At 35.5% G+C, this 22,223-nt stretch overlaps 1 protein-coding gene across 8 annotated transcripts in view; it reads left to right on the plus strand.

The window, feature by feature from the left end:
- The window catches only part of NRCAM (neuronal cell adhesion molecule), a 144,509-nt gene that overhangs the window by 75,722 nt on the left and 46,564 nt on the right, over positions 1 to 22,223 (plus strand). For 3 of the 8 annotated variants that reach the window (XM_090137758.1, XM_090137750.1, XM_090137767.1), the window contains exons 4-12: positions 1,905 to 1,922; positions 3,942 to 4,047; positions 6,612 to 6,808; positions 7,645 to 7,767; positions 8,143 to 8,313; positions 8,761 to 8,817; positions 11,138 to 11,249; positions 13,227 to 13,411; positions 14,846 to 14,977. In XM_090137758.1, the coding sequence (XP_089993884.1) occupies positions 1,905 to 1,922; positions 3,942 to 4,047; positions 6,612 to 6,808; positions 7,645 to 7,767; positions 8,143 to 8,313; positions 8,761 to 8,817; positions 11,138 to 11,249; positions 13,227 to 13,411; positions 14,846 to 14,977 (1,101 nt within the window). The remainder of the gene's footprint in view (positions 1 to 1,904; positions 1,923 to 3,941; positions 4,048 to 6,611; positions 6,809 to 7,644; positions 7,768 to 8,142; positions 8,314 to 8,760; positions 8,818 to 11,137; positions 11,250 to 13,226; positions 13,412 to 14,845; positions 14,978 to 22,223) is intronic. The other 5 variants (XM_090137781.1, XM_090137776.1, XM_090137761.1 and 2 more) reach the window with 3 other exon arrangements.

Genomic DNA, 22,223 nt, shown 5'->3' on the forward strand with positions numbered 1-22,223 from the left:
ATTTGATATCCAGTAAAATCTTCAAATACTCACATTGTGGGAGCATCTTTCTTTTTGATCCAGAAGAGTAAGTTAGTTCTCTTAGATTTTCTAGGCAGTATCTGAAAAAAACTTGATGATAAAAGCTTATGTGATGAGAAGGAGGGGATAATCAGTTAGGAAGCATCTAGAAAGGAGGAAATCCTAAGATCTGAAATTCTTATGTCTTATTCTGGACTGTGTTAGTGGGGAACCAGGCCTTAGAAGTAATGCTCCATTCTGAAAAGGAAGCAATTGTAGCTTCTGTCTTAAAGCTGTCATAGTTAATTCTATGAATTTATTCATGCTCCAGGTTGTTATTTTCTTCTTATTATAAGCATGATCACATTTTCAGAATTCAGTGAACCATGTTGCACCTCACATTGGCTATTCATTTGTTAAACTAATTACCAGATAAGAGAACATCAGGGTTGGCATTAAATTGATGAATTAATACATCAGTAAATTCACCTATGATTCTAATCCTCATGGCTTTCTTGATACCCGTGGTTTTGACACTTGCCTACCTTCCATAAATACATGTTTTTCTTTAATAATCATTGACATCAAGTGCAACTGCTTTGGTGCAATTTTCCACCTCCAAACATATTTCCAAGCCTCTCAAATCAATGACCTTTATTTCTGTAACACGATCAATATATCTAAATGACAAGAGACTTGTAGTGCTGTGAATGCCTTTAGTGCATTAAATTGAGGTTTATAGAGAGCCTTAACAGTGTGATGAACAAAAGACTTTGTTTTCTAAATGTAATTTTTCTCCACAGATGTTTTTGCAGTCTAGACATATTGTTTTAACATCTTGTAGTTTAGAAACTAATGTAAATTGTGCACCATTCTAATATTTTTTGTGCAGAGCAGCACTTCAAGTTAAATTAACCAGAAATGCATCAACAGACAAAAATGAATAGCTGTTTTCGATGTATTACATTAACTCTCAATTAACATGTTCCATACTGTTTAACATTTAATTCTGTGTTTAATACTGTATTTAGATCTGATAAAGTCAAAGACTTGAAATTTTGCCAAAAATTAGGCTAACCAAAAGTGTCTACAATTATATTATTATTTCATGTATAATGGTTAGAATAGTATTTGGGAGAGCACTAAAAGGACTGTGTTCTTCTTTCTGTGGGTCTTTCCCACAAATCCACTGCAGAGACCCAGTGGTAAGATCATACTTGATTAGCTGATTAGGTTTCATTCATGTTAGGTTCTTATGCTCTTCACTGTCTCAAAGTAGATAATGGATGACTGATAGTGTAGCTGTTCAAAAGCAATTTATTTGCTCTAAAACATTATTGATGAGGAGATATATATGCAAAATATTTGAAATAAGCAATAAAGATGTGACAACCAAGACAATTTATTCCCCTTAGTTATTTTTCAAACTAAAAGAGATAGCATGTCTGTTGAGTAAAATTAAATGCTTTCGTCTTTGTAAGAGTAATTTTAGCCTGAAGCTTTCTCTTTGTTCTTCTATATGGTCATATGGGTAGATTGATTTTGACTGCAGCATGAGGGCAATGCACTCCATTAATTCTAATTTGCTGTCTCCTCAGTACCAACGTTTTGTGTCCTTGTAAAGCCAAAATCTCAATATTGTGGTTGCCCTTAAAAGTCAGCAATTTGGAAAAGTTCCTCGTGAACTTTCTGATGCAGTGGAAATTGCCACTGGAAGTTGAGGACCAGGTTACATCATCACCACTGTTACAATACTAAACGTTTTCTTTTTAATGGTGACCAATTTACTTGTCTGAGATGCTTGTCTTCCCTCTCAAAAAATCTTATTTTCTTTTTACTAACAAATGTTTCTCTTTAATCTCCATTTGTCCATTCATCTGCTGATTCTGATGGGGGAATAAAAGCAAAACTTCTAGAAGAATGTAAGTTCCTGTCCACAAAAACTAGACTGTGTGGTGATGAAAATTAATACTGACAGTGTTGCAAATTGAGTATGCAGTCCAAAATGTGTGATTCTGACATTTTGCTCCTAATTTTGTTTGCTGTAGCTAGATGCTTTCTGCATGCAGTGTTCAATAAATGCTACTTTATATAAATCCTTCTTGTATTTTGAACAAATGGATTGTATGATTTTTGACTGTTTGCTATCTGAACATTAAAATTATAAATATCAGCATGAGCAATGTTTTAATACTACTTTCAGGAGTAAATATAGTTGATAAAAGAATAAAGTCATTGGAATATAGCATATGTATATTAAATGTCTGAGTTGGAGATATTATGTCCTTAAAAAACAGAATATACAGTTTTGTTGGTAAGCCAAATCCTCTGTAGGATGTTCTAATGCAGCTTTAGTGTCCTGGTCAATTTAGTGAGTTTTAAGTTCAGTTCATAGCAGGGCTGCCTTCAGGTCTTTTATGTGCATCAGGTGGAACATACCATATGTGGTACGACATGGTTGCTCATGTCATGTTCCATTTCAGAGTATTCTTGCTTTTCCCACAGAAGCAACTGATTTGTAATGACTCGTGAACTGACTTTGTGAGGGAAAAGGGCTATCTTCACTGCCTCCTTAAGAGGGAAAAGGGCTATCTTCACTGCCTCTCTAAGTATACAAAAACTCATCATCAATTAACAACATTGCCATCATTATTTAATCACACTTCTCTGCAGTGAGGAAGAAGAGCAAAACCTAGCTATGCATGTCCTGTTCTTTCCTGCTTAGCTGTTACATCTCGTTATGATGTATGCCATGATCTGAATTTTCTTTCTGGCTATTTCTTGTGGCAGTGCTTTACAGACCACTATCTCTTTCTTCAGAATTTTTTCTCCGTGTATAATTGTAGGGAAGATTTAAAATAGAAGTCCCAGATTTACAATTTTAACTAGCTAGAATTGGGTATGAGGACAGAGATAACTCTAATGATTGAAATACTTTGACTAGAAATGACCCCAAAGCACTAGCAGAATGTATTACTGGACAATTTGCTAAAATTTGCACAAGGAAGTTAGCAAGTATGTTATTCAGCTGTTTCCTTTAGTTGACACTACTCTATAAACAGATTGATAATGCTGAGGAAGTCACATTTCTCACTATTTTAATATCACAACCAGCATTTATCTATGAAAAATGCACGTAATTAATAGATAATAAATTACTTTAAATAGGTAGGCATCATCCACTTTGTCAAACAAATAGATTCTGCTTTATGTCACTAATTTTGAAATTATCCATAAATCATAAGTACTAAAAATTTGGTTCTCTTGGGGCAATTCATGAGATTGACTACATTTTTATTATTTTTATTTTAGAAGCACAAGACTTTTTCTTCATGTTTACTCTATTTGGAAACTCTTAGGTTCTATTTTTGACATCCTTTATGAACTGTTTTATTTCTAACATTTTTTACTCCTGAAAAGTAGTTCCTCAAAGCATGCTTTGTAGATTAATTCAATTTGTTGAGCACGATAAATCTGTGAAAAGTTTACAAACATAGGGGATATACAAATATATCAAATATTTTAAAAAGCAAAAGCAATATAGAGATTTTTTTCTCCTCCTGTGCGTTAAAAAATGTTTTATGTGGATTTATATCTCAGAACTGTTTGTTTGGGATGTCTTGGACTTAGAATTCAAGTGTCCATTAACTTCATGAAGATCTGTTGAAATCTGATGTGTAGAAATTATATCCATGAAGCTTCTTGTCTGAGATTCTCCTCCCCTGTAAAGTGATATAGATCAACTGGAAGTTAATAGCAACACTAGTCTATAGGAGGAGAAAGTATCAGCCTCCAAATACGAAGGATACTTTAATCCGGTGCTTTTGTTGATGATTTTGCTACTTGTAGTTTTGCTTTCTCCAAAATCTCACAAATCTGTCTTGCTGATTATTTGAAGATATTGTTAAATTCCTCTCTGTTTCTTATATTCCACAATGAAGTGTCTCAACCTCCAACGATAACTCAGCAGTCTCCAAAAGATTACATTGTTGACCCTCGAGAGAATATTGTAATACAATGTGAAGCAAAAGGAAAACCACCTCCTAGGTTAGTAGTGACTTATTTTGATTACTATGCATGTACCCCCACCTCAGTAATTTATATAGCTGGCAGAAAGTGGCATGTGTTTGACTATTCTTATCCTTGAGATTTAAACTTTTCTGTAGTCATCAAGTAACTGTAGTGTGTTTGGTTTTTTTCACCTCAGAGCTCTAACAAAAACAAAATAATACTAGATTTTTAAAGGAGCAGGTAGGTAAATGCCTACGGAAAAGGCATGCCATACTATATGATGGAACCCATTCCTGATTCAGGCAGAGCGTCTAAGAAGAATCCACACTGAATAAATGCAGAGTGAATTCAAAGTTAATGTTTTCTAAAACACTCAGTTTTATGAAGTTCATCTTGAAATACATACATATTTTATCATAATTTGATTATTATGTATCTATTATCTAAATTATAAGGCCTTCATTAACCAGGTGTATTTCATAACCTTGAGTTCCGTGCTTAGCAAAAACAGCAATGCTGTGTTCAGATCAGATTCCTGATCATATTCCATGTTAATATTTGGCATCAGTATTTGAAATTAGGAGCTTCCGCTCCTAATATATGCTGAATACCTCCACTGGAAGCAGCAGAAGCAGTGATGTATTCTATCATTACTAGTAACTGCTTCTGATTTCTGGGTCACTATATGGAAGTATGCATCTCTGTGTTCTTAGTAGTTTTACACTACAATTTATTCACAAGGTTAACCTATAATTGCTTCTCAGACACACACTGGGCTCATTAGATGTACTTCATGTGAATAACCAGGGTTTTTCTACATTATTCTTTCTGGTTGCTTTCACACCATAGTCATTATACTGGGTGGCAAAATGGCAAAGAATTGTATTTTCTGTGATAGTTTCACCCTTTGTATTGTTCTGTTAATGGCAGGAATGCTATATTGCTGCTGTTTTTACAAGTATTTTAGATTAGCTGGCATCTCAAGACTCTGAGCGTTGACCTGGAGGACAGGATGATTACTGTATGTTTTGAGACATCTGTACCGCTTCTGCAGATGCCTCTTTTGAGTATCTTTTTTGGGTTGGATCTACCAAAGAAGCTAAGAGCACAGTCCATGAGACTGAATATATCAGAGTGCTATTCCAGGGCTTTCTGCTGTACAGCTTCACCTTTCCCATCAAATCTGTGACTGTTGTTCTCCTGTGACAGAAGAAAGGGCAAGATTTAAGTGCAGGCTTTTCTAATGGAGAAAAATAAGTTGTTCTTAGTTCTGCAGATTTAAAAAACATGAGATAGCCAAATAAATTTGTCCAGTAACCAACCTGATCCATTGGTCTTGAATCTGCTTCTGCACATGCATACTTTAATTTTAACTGCTTCAAAGCTCTGAAGATCAGCTTTCTCAGCCAGTGAATTGTTTTGTTAATCCACAGTGACTTCTTATTAGTGAGAGCTGGCACAAAGATTGGTGGATATGCTGCTACCTTTTGCTTGAGCAGGAAAGATTCTGACTTTTATGTACCTGAACTTCAGGGGTATGCCATCTCTCATCTGAAGCTGTGTTACAGTTCCCACGCTCCTCAGTGTGCTGGTAGCTGGAGACTACAGACACTCTGCATTCTGCAGCTTTACCTGCAGAGCCCTGAGAATCAGGTTCACTTTTCATTCACTGTGCACCCAGGTCCTCCCCTAAACACTGCATAGATGTAAAAAGTATGAGAACTGTCATTTGCAGTATTCAAAACTGAGTGCTCAAAACTTTGCAGGCGTTGGTCTGGTTCTGTGTAACCATACTTGTGACCAACAAATCTTAATTAAAAATTAAAAACCTTAATTAAAAATTAAAGAAATGTAAGTTGCATGCTGTGAATCTTTGCTTTTTACAGTTTCTTAAATGAGTTCTAATAGTCTTCTAATAGTCTTTTCAAAGCATCTTCTGTTTTGAGTAACACCAATATAAACCAAATTAATTATGGACTACCACGCTGCAAAATTTCATTTAATAAATGACACTTTTTCGTGTTAGATTAGTGAAAAGGAACCAAACTTACTACAATCTTTAATTCACACGCTGAACTTTAAAAGGGCCAAACCAATTAAGAGAAACGGTTTCCTGCTGGGCCCTGAGATGACACATTTCAGCCCAGAGCCAGCTTTTAAAGGCAGGTTTATAAAACCTTTCAACAATAGCTTTTAAAATGGAAATGCTAATGCTGCTTTAGCAGTATCAGTTCTAGCAGATGCTACTGTATCATCTTTAGTAGAAAAGAAATCAATTCTTTTTCATATACGATTAACTTCTGCATTTTTTAATGTAATTTTAAAATAAAACTGCTGGCTTTGAAATGGTTTCTGTTAACAAGTCGAGCCAAGCCTGTTATCTCAGAATTTTGCCAGATCTTTTGTATTAAAAAAAGAGCTATATTTACTTTATTGGTTGATTTAGTTTCGGAACAATTCTTACTTTCCTGCTAAAAAATAAATACCATTTATTATTGAAAATGACTTTTTTTTTTTTTTTTTTTTTTTTTTAAATTTATCCATATAATCTACGAGTGGTAACTCAAGAAGCAACTTTTCTTTTTGCTTTTATTGTGTAGCTTCTCCTGGACACGCAATGGAACTCATTTTGATATAGATAAAGATGCACAGGTAACAATGAAGCCAAATTCAGGAACCCTTGTTGTAAATATTATGAATGGTGTAAAGGCAGAAGCATATGAAGGAGTATATCAGTGTACAGCAAGGAATGAAAGAGGAGCAGCCATATCCAACAATATTGTTATACGGCCATCTAGTAAGTTAAAATCTAATATTAATAAAACATGAATGTCTTACATTTGTTTATTTTCTTGTGGATATTTTGCTTCATTTTCTTCTTTTCTCTTAAAAAAAAAAAAAATCTTTTAAGTCATCAAAGTGATAATATTAGAAAGTGTTGTATAATTGTTAATATTCTGATCTGGTAATGCCTCTCCCAAATTCCTTAGAGTATTTAGTAACCAAAATGCTTTCCTGATTTTTTCTTAGTACAGCTTTGTGATCTAAGATGTTTAAAATTGGGTTCTATTTATGAAATTACAATTGGAATAAAAAGTTTAAATCTTGAATGCTCCTATCTGATATGGGCAACATTTGCTTTCTTTCTGATGGGTGTATTCCATAGTTTTTATAATTGCTTTAATTCAGAGCAGATAAAGCTCAAAGATTTGAAGTAATTGTAAACTGCTTCTACAGCTTTTCTCAGATCAGTTTTTCAGACTTCTTAGCTTAAAATGTTCCATTCTCACAAGTTTTATTAGAGCATCTGTAGTACTATTTCAGGAAGGTTTTTTTTTCTAATTTTGTGTATTACTTTTGTAGATCCATTGGTGATTAGCCAAAATATTTTGAATCAGTGATTATACATTTCGTGAATTATTGCTGTAATAATTATTTTAAATAATTTGTTTTCCCCCCCATGAAAACATTAAAAAAATCAAAATTAAGTATTTAGTAAATATGTTAAGACTTTACTTACTGATGCTTTTAGTTCTTGTCATTTTCTGGAATTCTATGTGCATTTCTTCCCTAAATTCTAGATTTTTTTTCTCAATTCATAGTTTGTGTGTGTGTTAAAATTATTTTCCATAGGGTCCCCTTTGTGGACAAAAGAAAAACTAGAACCAAATCACGTTCGAGAAGGTGATTCCCTCGTACTGAACTGCAGACCTCCTGTTGGCTTACCACCACCTATAATATTTTGGATGGATAATGGTGAGTTTGCTTTTTATATAGACTTAGTTTACATTTACATTACACAGTTTTTCTATGTAGGTGACTGTTGCTTACCAAGACCACAGGTGATGGAGTTTCCCTCTAAAATACAGACTTTCTAGTTCTGTAGTAATGTATAAACAAGCAAACGTGCAGCCTGAAAGCATGAAGCCAGAGTTAGCTGGAGATCTTAACATAAGCTGTGGATTAACACAGTGGGGAAGATTGGAAGGACAAGGGAGCTTTAGAGAAAATTTCAGAAGGTCTGTGTATTTACAAACCTACAAAAGAATAATGGAAAAAATGTGGCGTCTGCAGATCATAACAATGGAGAGAAATTATAGTTGAAATAAATGTTTTCTTGTTTTTCCTCAGCTTTCCAAAGGCTGCCTCAAAGTGAAAGAGTTTCCCAAGGTCTCAATGGAGACCTTTACTTTTCTAATGTACAACCAGAGGACACCCGTGAGGACTATATCTGCTATGCGAGATTTAATCATACACAAACTATACAGCAGAAACAACCCATTTCTGTAAAAGTCTTTTCAAGTAGGTATTGCATCACCTAATACTTACATACTTGCATGGTATTTATCCAGAATTCTCAGGTGACTTGTCAAACTTTAGTAGTTTTATGCTAGAGATTTGGTTGGTTTAATTCTGAATAAGAAATTGCATTACTTTTTAAAGCTTAAAATGTACTCTCCATTTTTCTTGATGTATAATCTGTTTTAAAAGCTGTCTTTTTTCCTTTTATTAGGCTTTGTCTTTTGAAGAAACATTTTCTAGGATTTGAATGATTGAAAAAATAGTGTAAAGATAACTTTTTAAGTGGTTTTCGTATTCAAGGATATCAATCTGTTACAGCTGTAACTATCAAAATAAATTAATCAATCATTTGATTAACTCACCGTGGCCATAACATCACCTTTTGATTCCCAATACTTTGATTTATCCCTCCTGTATGCATTCTTCATGATATTCTGTTTATTTCAGTGGATTCATTGAATGACACTATAGCTGCTAATTTGAGTGACACTGATATTTATGGTGGTGAGTTATACTGGTCCTCACTGATACTCCTTGTTTCACAGTAGCATTTAGTTAACTAACTTTACCTCTGTAGCTGCTTAACCTTTTGCTTCCTTTTCAATTTCTAATGAAGGTATCTATTAGTACTGGTGATAATACATGCAAAATGGACTGTGCAGTCCTTTCAGCTTGTTAATGTTTTAATGTTACTGTAATATATATCTCATAAACAGTACCAGCTCCTAAAATAAATGAGTCCTTTCACACTGGGAAGGATTTTACAAGTTGTCTATTTGCTTCTGTATTAAGTTACTTTTTAATATTTTTTTCCTCCAACTGTTAGTTTGGTTGTTCATTATCACTGGGACTATACATTATCACGTGCTGCACAATAGATAACAACAATTAAGCATTTAACAGATGCACTTTACATTTAATAACTTCTTGAATGTACCATTCATTTTTAATATATTTCATAAATGTCAAACTGAACTGAAATTGATTAAAATCTAAACACCTTAATACTATCTGTGTAAATAACCTTGTAGGGAAAAGATGTGTTTGTTTGTTTGGTGTTTGAACTTTTCATTAATCTGTGTGGAATGGTGCTTTGTGTATCGCAAATTAAATCCACCTGAACAGGTATCTGTGCTTAGCAAGGCTGACTGTGGGGTAAGACTGATGCTCACAGCAGTTGAGCATCTGGAATTCCCCACTTAATGTTGTTTGAAATAAATGCATAATGTTTGTTCTGCTTTGTCGTTCTGTCAAGTGAGTCTCTGTGTATGTTAAATTGTAACTTACTATAATCTGAACTGCGTCAGGGACACAGAATATTTTAATTCTCTGCATAAAAATAAGCTTTCATTCAAGAACAAACAATAACTATGAACCTGAGTGCAGAATGATATGTTAACTGCAGTTAGTACAGAGCACAATTAATTGGTTCACAACTCAGAAATACAGGAGAATTCTTTGAATTTTCATGGTCTTGCAAAATGAGACAGTGATCTTTGGCAGTGAAGAAACTGGGTAGACTACTAAGAGCCGGTGACTACTGACTGTGTTTGTTATGCTTTTCTCCCAACTTTAAGTTGCTCAGGTACTACTTCTAAGGAATTCATGACAAATAGCATATTAAAATTAAGTGTTCTCTTTATGTCAGTCTGTCAATAAATCCTGGCCCTTAATAAACTGTTTTGTTGAATTTCTGTCCACATTAAAAAACAAAATGAAACAACCGTAGGTTACTGTAGTGATTCAGACTGCTACTGCACTTTAGGGCAAGGTGATCCTTTATTTTAAAATAACTTTAAAAGAACGTTGACAGGAAGGCACATGAGACAACATAGTAGATTTCAGAGTACAGACTATAATGTTGGAAATGGGTCTTATAGCATCTGTTTGCTATGGTTAATTCTTGTGGATAATCAGTGTTCCATTATTACCAGAGAGGGTAATGGTTGGAATTTAGATTGAGTATATAGTAAGAGGAGAAGACAGAGCTAAATTTCTAGAAATTTCTCACATTTTCTAGAAAATGCTGAACAAAACATATTTCAAACTGAAGCATACCTCTTGACAACTTTGTTTATATTTCTGAATTTAATTACTTTGCTTTATTAGTGTTTTGACAGAGGCCCAGAAACTTTTGGTAACTTTCAATCTTTTGCAGACTGCGGCAGGTCAAGCTCAGTACGCATCCATACATAGTTGCTTATGTAGAAACTATGGATCAAATGCTGCCCTCAGCAAACAAATATGTTTTTTTTCATAGGATAGCTTGGGTTGGAAGGAACACTAAAAACCATCTCCTTTCAGCCCCCCTGCCACTCACCAGACCAGGCTGCCCAGGGCCCAATCCAGTCTGGCCTTGAGCACCTCCAGGGATGGTCCATCAAAAGCCTCTCTGGACAAATTCTACCAGTGCTTCACCACACGCTGCATAAAAAATTTCTTCCTAACGTCTAAACTAAATCTCTCCTCTTTTAGTTTATAGACATTCCCCGTTGTTCTATCACTGTCTGCCCATGTAAAAAGTCAGTCTTCCTTCAGTTTGTAAGCTCTCTCCAACTACTGGAAGGCTGCATTGAGGTCTCCCTTGAGCCTTCTCTTCATGTGTGTGTTCAAAGTTGTAGTGTTTACTAGGTTGAAATATGATTCTGGTATGTCTGTCAGAAGCCTAACTTGTTAAACTGTGTATTTATGTAACATGATATTTTTTAATTAAATGGTCTACATGTATCAAAATCTATGTCCAAAATGTGAGAATAGATGTATGCATTTGATCAGTATTAAAAGAAAATCTAGAAATTAATTGTTTTAACTTTTCTTGTTCCAGCCAAGCCAGTTACAGAAAGGCCACCAGTTCTTCTTACACCAACAGGCAGCACAAGTAACAAAGTGGAACTGAGAGGAAATGTTCTTTTGTTGGAATGCATTGCAGCAGGATTGTGAGTGACTTTTTATTTCATGTTTTTCTAAACAGAAGTACAGTACTGGTGGAGAATATTTCAGAGATAATTAAAAAGATAATTAAACAGTGTATAATCTTAAGGATTTAAAGAAACAGAAATATAAACTGGAAAGAGGACTTGAAGGAAGTCCTCCATTTTCTCTAAAATCAGCACATTTTAAAACCAGCTATGAACTTAAATGTTTTTCTCATTGTATTAAATATATGAGATGGCCTTTGCTTTCAGGACACAAGCAAGAAAAGTCATAAGGTAATGTTGGACACTTATCTCCATGTCTGGAGAATTTCATTCAGGAAGCAAGTCTGATTTCTTCCTAACTATACAGCCATTAGGCTCTCGAATGGTATATATGAAAAAAAAAAGATAAGAATGTGCTGGTATAATCTGAAAAAGCTGTTCACGTATGCTAATAAATACTTAGGAGATCATCTAGGTGGGAGTTGTCAGAACATATGTTCAGCGACTTACATCCAACTTCTCATTGTAATTGAGTTTAATTGGTACTTGTTTCTTCAGTGTAATGCATGTTTGCCTTCCCTGCTTATTGTGCAAGTAGAAAATTACCAGAGAACAATTTAGTTTCATGAACTAGTTTGATCTTAAATCAGTTTCATTCTCTGGAGGAAAATGGTTCAGTTACTGTGGTACTGGAAAATTTGTAGTACCAATTTATTTCAAAAACTATAAATATATTTACAATGCACAAAAACATTCAGTGCAGATCACTCTGACGTAGCAGTGAGGTAAACCAGCAAATGATGTAACACAACATCACGTAGAGGTATTCACTTGCATAAACTCCACAGGGTATGCACATGTACAGTCTGGCACAGATTGATATAGGGGTCAGTGCACTGTTTCTGTCACAGCTGTGGTCATAGAATCATAGAATCTCCAAAATTGGAAAAGACCCACAGGATCACCAAGTCCAACCACCCACCAACCATCAATACCTCTCACTAAACCGTGTCCCTCAACACAACGTCCAAACATTCCTTGAACACCTCCAGAGTCAGTCTCTTCAGGTGTCCTTGCATTAGCACCACTAGCATAACCACAACTGTGAGTGGGAATAGAATCAGATCTTGTAATCTTCATCCACCATACTGTTATACACTTTTTGGCAACCTGGCAATAAATTAATCAGAGGTCCAAACTCCAGTAAAATGGCTGTATAAAAACAGGGAAAAATTAAAATATCACGCTTTATATGGATTTGTGTCTTTGTAATGTTTATGTTGCATAACTTTTTGTCTTAATAATTCAGTGAGGGAAGTTTAAACTGTTATCCACAAGAGGCCATATTCAGGCCTCTTGATTCATTAATGTTTGGGAGCAGACATTCTACTCAGTAAGCAACACATTTTAATTTGTGTCTGCATGAGTTTGAAAATCTTTTGACTTCAGTGGCTGACGAGGCACAATCAAGATTTAGACACAATGCAGTGATAAGTAGCCATACTTGACTCAGAACTGACTTTTTTTTTTTTTTTTTGCTTTCTCGTAGAAAAGATTTGTTTCCTAACAGCTCTGCTGTGATGTTTATGATGTTCATGAAGCATTAAAATATTGCTCAAAGGACAGTTGTAAACTGTCATTATCAAAAGTTACTCAAAAGTTACTCTTAAGTAATCATAATAAAAAGTGTAGGTGCAATAAGATATGAAGTACATTTGTATCCCTTTATTAACCATCAAAGTTTTTAGATTAATCAGCAGACAAATATATTCCATAATTATTAAGCCTACGAACAGATGGTCATTGACAGTGTTAGTGAGGCTTGTCATTTCCTAGAAACAAATGCTGGCACACTTTGCACATTTGCTGGACATGCCCCGAAAATCTGAGTAAAGTCTTTTAAATAAATTGTTTGTAAAATGTATCTTCAAATGTAGAACTCTCATCCTCGTCGTTACCAGTCCCTTAATTTGATCTGCACTTCTGCTTCTGCAGACCCACACCAGTAATCCGCTGGATTAAAGAGGGTGGTGAACTGCCAGCCAACAGAACGTTTTTTGAAAATTTTAAGAAAACTCTCAAGATTATAGATGTTTCTGAAGCTGACTCTGGGAACTACAAATGTATAGCAAGAAACATATTGGGTTCTACTCATCATGTCATTTCGGTAACTGTAAAAGGTAATATTTAAGAAATCCTTAATTCAGTACTGTCAGCGTCAAGAATGCAAGATTGAAATATGTTTACTTGGATAATAAATTATTGCTAAAAGGATGGATGATAACAGTAAAAAATAGCAGATAAAGTGATCAATAAACCAACTGAATTCTGCCATCAGACAGACTTAACCACCTCTAACTTCCATTTTTCTTTTTACTATATTGCTTTGTCAAGCAACATGCTAAATTGGGGCTGTATTTACACCGGTAAAATAATTCCTTAGCTATATTCATTTTAGATCTTTTGATTAACTATCATTAGACTCCTTCTATCCTTTGTTGTTTTTTTATCTTCCTCCACATCTCTCTTCATTCTTCTTCACTTCGTTATTATTTTGTCTTTTCTGCTCTCCATTCACATAGCCCAGATTTTTTTTTCAGTTTTTCTAGTCATTCATGCTTCATCTCATGCTCCCTTTCCTCCCTCAATGGACATTTCTGTTTTCTTATTCCTTGATGTCTTCTGTCTGAACTATTGTCTTACTAGTTCCAAAACCACAATATTTTTGTCCAAACAGAAACTGTAAGTATATTGTGAGTACTCTAAAACAAAAAATTTGGAATGACAGCTTATGAGGCATTTAAGTAATCATTTGTAGTGCTCCCTTTGCACGTTAAATAGCTATTTATTTACAGTAGTCCAACGTCCTGGTCATATTTAGCCTTCTTTTCAAGAACAGAAGATTTGTTTACATATATCTCCCAGTCCAAAATCTGAAATTTAATTGCAAATTGTGATAATATATCATAGATGGTTTTTTTTTTTTTTTAAATAATTAATTAATTAAAAATGATGATGTAGATGCAAATCTTTTGGTAAGCTCAGTGTTCTGTTCATTTTGATCTTTGTGTGTTTTTAACTGTATCACAGAAATTTCTAACCCTACTGAAACCACCCACTGAATTCAGCAAGACCAAAGATTTTGCCATTTATAAATTTCACCCTTGACATGAAATCTTTTTGTATAATCTATCCTAACTTCAGTTCTAACAGTCTAACTACTAAGAACATGGATGTATCTGAAATTAATCAAAAGATCATTCTAGCCTCTATAGATGCCATAGTCAGATAAATCTTGCTGTCTTCATGAAAGGCAATTTTTGATTAAGAACAAGTAGCCCTATAAGAAAGAAGGAGTGTTCTGTTATTTATTTCAGGGTTTTGAAGTAAAAGCTAACCTCTATTTAGTGCAGTCAGTAGCTTAGTTTGGCCAAAGTATAATTTATCAGATAATCCTTGAATATCCTGTGTACAAAAAAAAAATGGACCTTGCAAGTGCATGTCTATACCTATACGTATAGTTTGAATTGTGTTATTATTTCCATTGTTGTGCCTCACGGTTTTCTGTACATAATTGTGGAAAATGACTGCTGTGTTTCTGTTCCTAACTCCAGCTTCCCCCTATTGGATAACAGCACCCAGAAACTTGGTCTTATCTCCTGGAGAAGATGGGACATTGATCTGCAGAGCTAATGGCAACCCAAAACCTAGCATAAGCTGGTTAACAAACGGCGTTCCCATAGCAAGTAAGACATCTAACTACCTTGCAGGAGGATTAATAAGGAAATACAAAAAAGTATTAATTTTTATAAAAATTATAAATGAGGAACCTGTGTTTGAAGATTTTTTTGCCTGACATGTAATAACAAATTATAAGTGAGGTGTTAAAAATACTGTGGTTACTAAAGATGAAATAACAAAATTTGCATTTAATGTGCTTGAGAACACTGGAATTCACATTTGTGAATGTACACCTGGTTATCCTGTCTGGTAGCATGCTTACAGAGAGCCATAGCAACAAAGCTGTACCATTCTTTTTAGAGGAGTATTACTGAGGTATCATTTCCACCATTCGCATTCATGTTAGCCAATTCCCTCATTTGCTGCCCCAGAGATACACATTTTTTGTCTAAATCGAAAAGATGATGCAAGTCATCAACCCTGTGAATGTTCAGAGCACTTTTGCAGGGTTTGGAGATTAGATTATGTTGGAAGCTTCAGCACTTAAAAAAACAGCAGCAAAACTGACCAGGTACATCAGCAAGTGCCTGGAAAACAACGTGTGCCAATAGATGCCAAAGAAAAGGAACCTGTAAGCCTGTGAAATGGTTATTTCTCTGTGTATGAGTAAGAAGGGCATCCCAGAATTGATGACTAAGTCAGACACGTTAGCTGCTATATAAAGTACAATTTTACTTGGGAAGAGCTTGCCAGAAGGCGTTGCAGTGTGTTGTCAGTTGTTTTGCACTCAGCATGGCCACCGTCCTCAAATCCCACTTGGTTTGTCTAGCTTTATCCTTCCTTTCTTATAAAGCAATATAAAAATAATCCACCCTGTTTCCTTGTGAGAGATAATGTACTGTAAAATACTGGACTGTTCTGACCCACTGATTGTATGACTGTGACTTCCAGGATTTTCAGGAGGTGTTTGAGAGGTGCACCAAAAGTGGGTGTCATGTAAATCTCTCTACAGTGAGAATATGGGAAATAGCAAAAGGCAAACAAGAACTTACATTAGATATATTCAAAATATTTGCGATACAAGAGAGCTGACACTGAACTGCAGGGAAAAGTATGCAACTTGAGGGAAAATCTAAAGGTATTTACAGAAGACACTCTATGATTCTAATTTCCACAAGGATGTCTGTAATAACAAAGTAGTTCTCAGAAGCCAACAGAGTCTAGCATTTTAATCTTTTATACCAAAAGGATGAAATAAGGGAAAGTATTGAAACAGTTATTTAGCCAAGAGCCTATTTCAGGGGTATTAATTAAGTGTAAGTTAAGATCTCTAGCCTGAGATTTCAAAAAAGAAGCTTCCATTGTTTAAGAAAACTATGTAAGCTGACATTAAGCACCATTTCAGAGAGCTATTACTCATCTCACCAAACAGTGGTAAGTACTGAAGGAAAATAGGAAAATAGCAAAGTAGTCTTGTGCATTCTGTATGCACATAAATGAGAATTTCTGCTTTATACTTGAATTTTTGTACCTATCCTGTTCTTACCTTTCTGGCCTTTTAGCTACTCTCAACATCCTTATTATTTTCATATAGTTGCCATTAATCTTGTTTTGTTTTGTGGAGACTTTCGTCTTGCGGATAGCTTACCCCTTCAGCACTCCTGACTAATAACATCTTTTGCTGATGAGTATGACAAATGCATCTTTGCCTTGTACTGCTTCCTTCTCAAAGCTGTAGGAGTTGCTGTTAAAATAACGAACAAGTAGATTTTCCAGAACAGCCACAATGCGTCTTGAAGTATTTCAGGGTAGCAGTAAAACATTAAGAGATACAAAGTTTTAGGAAGCAGCTGCATGATACCACCAAATTTTCCAAAAGCAAGGGCAGCATATATTGGCTCGCTGGCCCCGAGGAATCAGTATGTGGAGTTTTATTGAAGGAAACCCAGGAAAAATTAAAAGGCTTTAATAAAATTAACCACTCGGCCTCAGTAGGAGGGAGGGAAAAAAAGGAAAGGCAAAAGAATACAGCAAATAATAACCTAGTAGGTAAGCATTATGTTAAAGGTCACTTTCACTGCTGAGGAAGGCTGAAGTTTCACCATCTTAAATATATAAGTTCAAGTTCACTGGATGCTCCAGGACACTGAATCTGTCAGAGCACCAAAGAGAGAAAAGCATCATGATCACAGAAACTGCAGTTCTTAAGATTCTTGTAATTTTGTGTTATTCTGAGTCATCAAAAAGCTGATATGGAAACTACCAAGTACAGTATGCCCTTTTGTTCACTTGTTACTAAATGACAGAATTGAGCCCCTCTCCCAGCTGAATGATTAGTAAATCACTGTAAAAGGAAACTAAAGCAGCTGTTTCAGCTTCAGGGCAGTGCTGACTGAGCTACACCCATGGCAGGATTTCAAAGAAAAAGAACTACATTTGAATTTCAAAGCCCTCCTGTCATCATATATCCCACAATGTGCCTCCTGTGGCCCAGTAATCTGTTTGCAATACTTTCATTTTCTATTGGAAAGCACAACTGGGAGATGCTTAATTCTTCCGGTTTTGTTTTTCCGTAATAAATTCAGGCAAGGAGGGGGAGTGTTGAAGAAAGAGCTATCCATCCGTGTCTCAGTGAAAGGGTGAGCCTTAAATAACAGAAAGGGAAAGAAAAATGGAAAAGGGAAGAAAGATGAAGATGAGATTTGTATCAAAATAAATTTAAAAATTAACGTATTTTAAGCATCTATGAAAAAAAGTGAAATGTTCCAAAAATGTTATATTACTCAGTATGAAGGGATATTTTAAAGGAAGATTTTAAGTTTATTTGAAATCTTTTAGAACATTTTCTTGGACAGTAATGCTTTAAATTTACAACATGCTGTTCTGGAGTGATAAAGAGCTAACCTTGTAATGTTTACTCACAGGAGTAATTTGAACCCACATGCACAGTCCCATTGAGGTCAATTAGAATTACTTTTGCAAGTAGCAATTGAAAGTTCAGGCCATGACTCTGCCTTGCCTCGCGCTTCAATTAACACTCAAGTTCTGCATTATTTATACTGCTGCATAATCCGTTGTGTTTTAGTGCTCAGATATTCAGCATGGCTTTACAAAAGGGAAGCCATGCGTGAAGTATCTCAACTTTTAAAAAAGTAACAACATGGATTAATTGGGAAGGGGAAGCGCTTTCATAATTGGACTTCAGAAAGACATTGCAAATACTGCACAAAAGACTAATTTATTGGTTCAGTAGTTCATAGTTCATGATGAACTATTAAATATTAAATACACTTAGATTTAAACAAAGTAGTGCACTGAAAGGCACTGTTTATTTGCTTTCAAAAGTGCTTCACTTGTTTATATCACATTTCACATTGAATCTTAGTTTGAGTTAGTCCCCATTAGTAATCATATTGAAGTGAATGGAGAAAATTTAGCCCTTAAATTTCCTTCATGAAAGGCCTTGATAATCTCTGGCTCGGGGATTTGTTGTCCATCATGCTCTGTGTGAGTACACACACATGCAGCTTATGATGGCCGTGGGAGGGTGCGGGGAAACCTGCTGGACTCTGATGCCCCAAGGAGATGAATCTGGCTTAGGACTTGCAGTAGATAGTAAAACCTTTGATAAGCAGCTTTTTTTCATTCTGCACAAGATAGTCAAAATACAGCTGTGGCTGTGGGGGTAATACCCTGCCATCCCTTTAGTGTTAATAGTATGATTAAAATCAAAAGCTTGCCCTGGAACAAGGATTGCAGTGATGACTGTAAAATATTTTACTGAGAATCAAGTGAGGTTATTAAGAAAAGGGCACTTTTTTCTTGCTCCATCTCTTCCAGACTTAAGTCTTTGAGAATTTGCTGTAGGTGATAGAGTAAGGCAAAGTTGAATTACATAAGTTTCTTGTTCTTGCTTACTTTCAGTCTTGTATGACCCTATAAGATTTCAGATTTTTCTGATGCTGTATACTGCTCATGCTCAGTATTTTACTACTAGCTTTTGTCCAGATTTACCCAACTCTGAAAACATAGTCCAGTATTCCTCTGGGTCAGAACCTGCAGCATACCATTGGAACTGTATGCATCTGTGCAGAAATGTCTCCTGTTTCTGTGACATTCTCCTGTTGTCATAGCTAATCCATCAGAATACAAATGTACAACATTTTACAAATAGTTCTTCAGAACTACCACCTCAGTCTCTCAACTGTTATTATTTTTAACCACAGAAAGATCTTCCTTATTTTAAAAATTACTTGTCAACATGAATTTTTGGAGAAAAAAGCAGATCATGAAAGATTGTAGATTATTTTTAGCAAAAGTTACAATAAAAGTGATCATCTGATACTGTCAGAACTGAAGGTCATCACTATGCAAGGACCATAGGTTTCCAAAAAACCCAACTGTCTTTACTTTCTTAATATTTTTCAAAGATATCTCTGAAGTCAGAGCTGAAAATGATGTGTTAAAAGCCAGTGGTAATCTCAGGCACTATTTACATTAACTATTATTTGGCCATAAACTTAAGGACAGAATTATAATATTAGTAGAACTACTGCAATAGATGCTCACTATAAAAATCTAAAATAATTTTCTCAGCATCGCTAAGAAACTGATGCAAAATGAAAATTCAGCTTTACTAAAGAGATGAAAGAGAAGCCATGAGCTTAAACAACAGACTTTCTGTTCCTGCATTGGTATCAATTTCTGCAGCTCCTGTGTAGTTTTCTACACTAAAATGATCTTGTTCATGAACTTAAAAAATAAAAATTGCTATTTGAAATGTTTTTCAACAAGCAGATAGAGTCATTGTGACACTGTGAATACATAGCAGTAGTAATTATTTTTAGTCATAGCTTTGATAAAATCATAGAATGGTTTGAGTTGAAAGGGAGTTTTAAGATAATCTATTTCCACCCCTCCCACTAGACCAGGTTGCTCAAAGTCCCATCCAGCCTGGCCTTGAATGCTTCCAGGGAGGGGTATTCACATCCTCATTGGGCAACCTGTTCCAGTGTCCCACCACACTCACAGTATAGAATTTCTTCCTGACATCTAGTCTAAATCTACCTCTTCCAGTTTAAAGCCATTTCCCCTCATCCTGTTGCTACATACCCTTATAAAATATCCTTCCCCAGCTTTCCTGTAGGCCCCCTTCAGGTACTGGAAGGCTGCAATTAGGTCTCCTTGGAGTCTTCTCTTCTCTAGGCTGAAAAGCCCCAGCCCTCTCAGCCTGTCCTCATAGAGGAGGTGCTCCAGCCCTCTGATCATCTTCGTGGCCTCCTCCGGACCTTCTCCAACAGCTCCATGTCCTTCTTGTGCTGGGGACTCCAGAACTGGATGGAGCATTGCAGTCGGGTCTCACAAGAGCAGAGCAGAGGGGCAGAATCACTTCCTTGGACCTGGTCACACTTCTCTTGATGCAACCCAGGATACGGCTGGCCTTCTTGGCTGCAAACACACATTGCTGGCTCATGTTGAATCTCTCATCAATCAGCACTCCCAAATCCTTCTCCTTAGGGCTGCTCTCGTGCCGTTCTCCACCCATCCTGTATCTGTGCTTGACACTGCCCTGACCCAGATGCAGGACCTTGCACTTGGCCTTGTTGAACTTCATGAGGTTGGCAGAGGCCCACCTCTTAAGACTGTCCAGGTCCCTCCAGATAGCATTCCTTCCCTCTAGCATGTCAACTGCACCATTCAGCTTGGCATTGTCTGCAAACCTGGGTGCACTCGATCCCACTGTGCATGTTGCCTATGAAGATGCTAAATAACACCTGTCCCATCACTGATCTCTGTGGAACACCACTTGTCACTGGTCTCCACTTGGACATTGAGATGTTGACCATCCAGCCAATTCCTTATCCAGTGAGTTGCCAATCCATAAAATCCATTGTTCTCCAATTTGGTAACAAGGATGTCATGTGGGACAGTATCAAATACTTTGCACAAGTCCAGGTAGATAACATCAGTTGCTAAAGATGACATGAAAGAAAATACAGGCATCTAAAGATAGTCATAAATCTTTCTGCTCTTCTCAAATTAAAATTAAATTAAATTAAAGTTCTTACTTTATTTTGCTGTGATGTTACTGATCTGGGTAAGGTTAGTTCTTATTCATGCTGAAGCTGTATATGTTCCCATTGATACAAGGAAAATCAAGCAAGTAAGTTTGTTCCCTTCTTCTCCAGGTTGTTTTCAGCCAGAGGGAATCTCTACTACAACAGCTGAAGATGACATCAACATATTCACTATAGAATAGAAAGAGTTTATATGCAAACTTAGACTACAGTAGTCTACAGTATGCTTCTGGGAAAAAGGAAAAAAAGATATTACCTTAGGTTACATTGTGTTTCTCGGGCAATGACAAAAAAAATACCTAACTCTATGCACTATGGGACCTGACTTCTAAGTTAGCAGAGCTGAGAATATCTGATGTCAGCTGGAGCTCATACTTTGTTGTATTTCAGAATGTGTAACAGTATCATTTCTGAATTTAAAAATATTAGCCTTTTTGCTAACAATAATAAATTACAGAATAGCAATCGAAGGTGTCTACCACCTTCTCAGTGAGCAATTTCTTACTGTCAATCTGTGTTTTTAACTAGATTATTTTAAAATCACAGAATCATAGAAAAGTTGGAAGGAACTAGAGATCATCTAGTCCAACATGACTTCTTAAAGCAGAGCGTTATCTGCATCAGGTTGCTCAAGACTGTCTGCTCAGATTTTGACTGTCCCTAAGGACAGAGGTTCCATAACCCCATCAGTCTGACCACCCTTACAATTTTTTTTTTTCTGTTTTTTAAGCTTTTAGAAATGATAACAACAACAACAAAACCTTCCAACAATGGATTATATCTTCCAGTTTTCCATAACGAAAATGGGATTTGAGCTAAGGAATTGTAAAATCAATAAACCAATTATTTCATGTCTTACTAGTTTTCTTCAAAAAAAAAGTATCCTTATAGAATTTTATTAGGCTGAAATTTGTATCATTTATTTGGACTGATAACGTTATGTGACAGACTGCATTATCATTTTACAGTTCTTTTGATCTTCTTTTCTTTAGCTTCCTGAGATTGCACAAATAAATAATTAATCAGGAAAATTAAATACTTTAGTAAAAAGGGGTAAAAAAAAAAATCAAAATTTGGAATATTCTTCCTATTTTAAGCATAAAGGTGTGTTTTAACTGCTTTTGTTCAGAAACCAGATTTCTTCTTCTTTTTTTTTTTTTTTTTTTTTTTTCCCAGAAAATACAGAGGAGCCGTAGTAGTTCTTTAAACAAAATAAGAAAAAGTAGTTGCCTGG

The sequence above is a fragment of the Phasianus colchicus genome, chromosome 1, assembly GCF_987193195.1.
Source record: "Phasianus colchicus chromosome 1, bPhaCol1.hap1.1, whole genome shotgun sequence".
Taxonomy (NCBI): Eukaryota; Metazoa; Chordata; class Aves; order Galliformes; family Phasianidae; genus Phasianus; species Phasianus colchicus.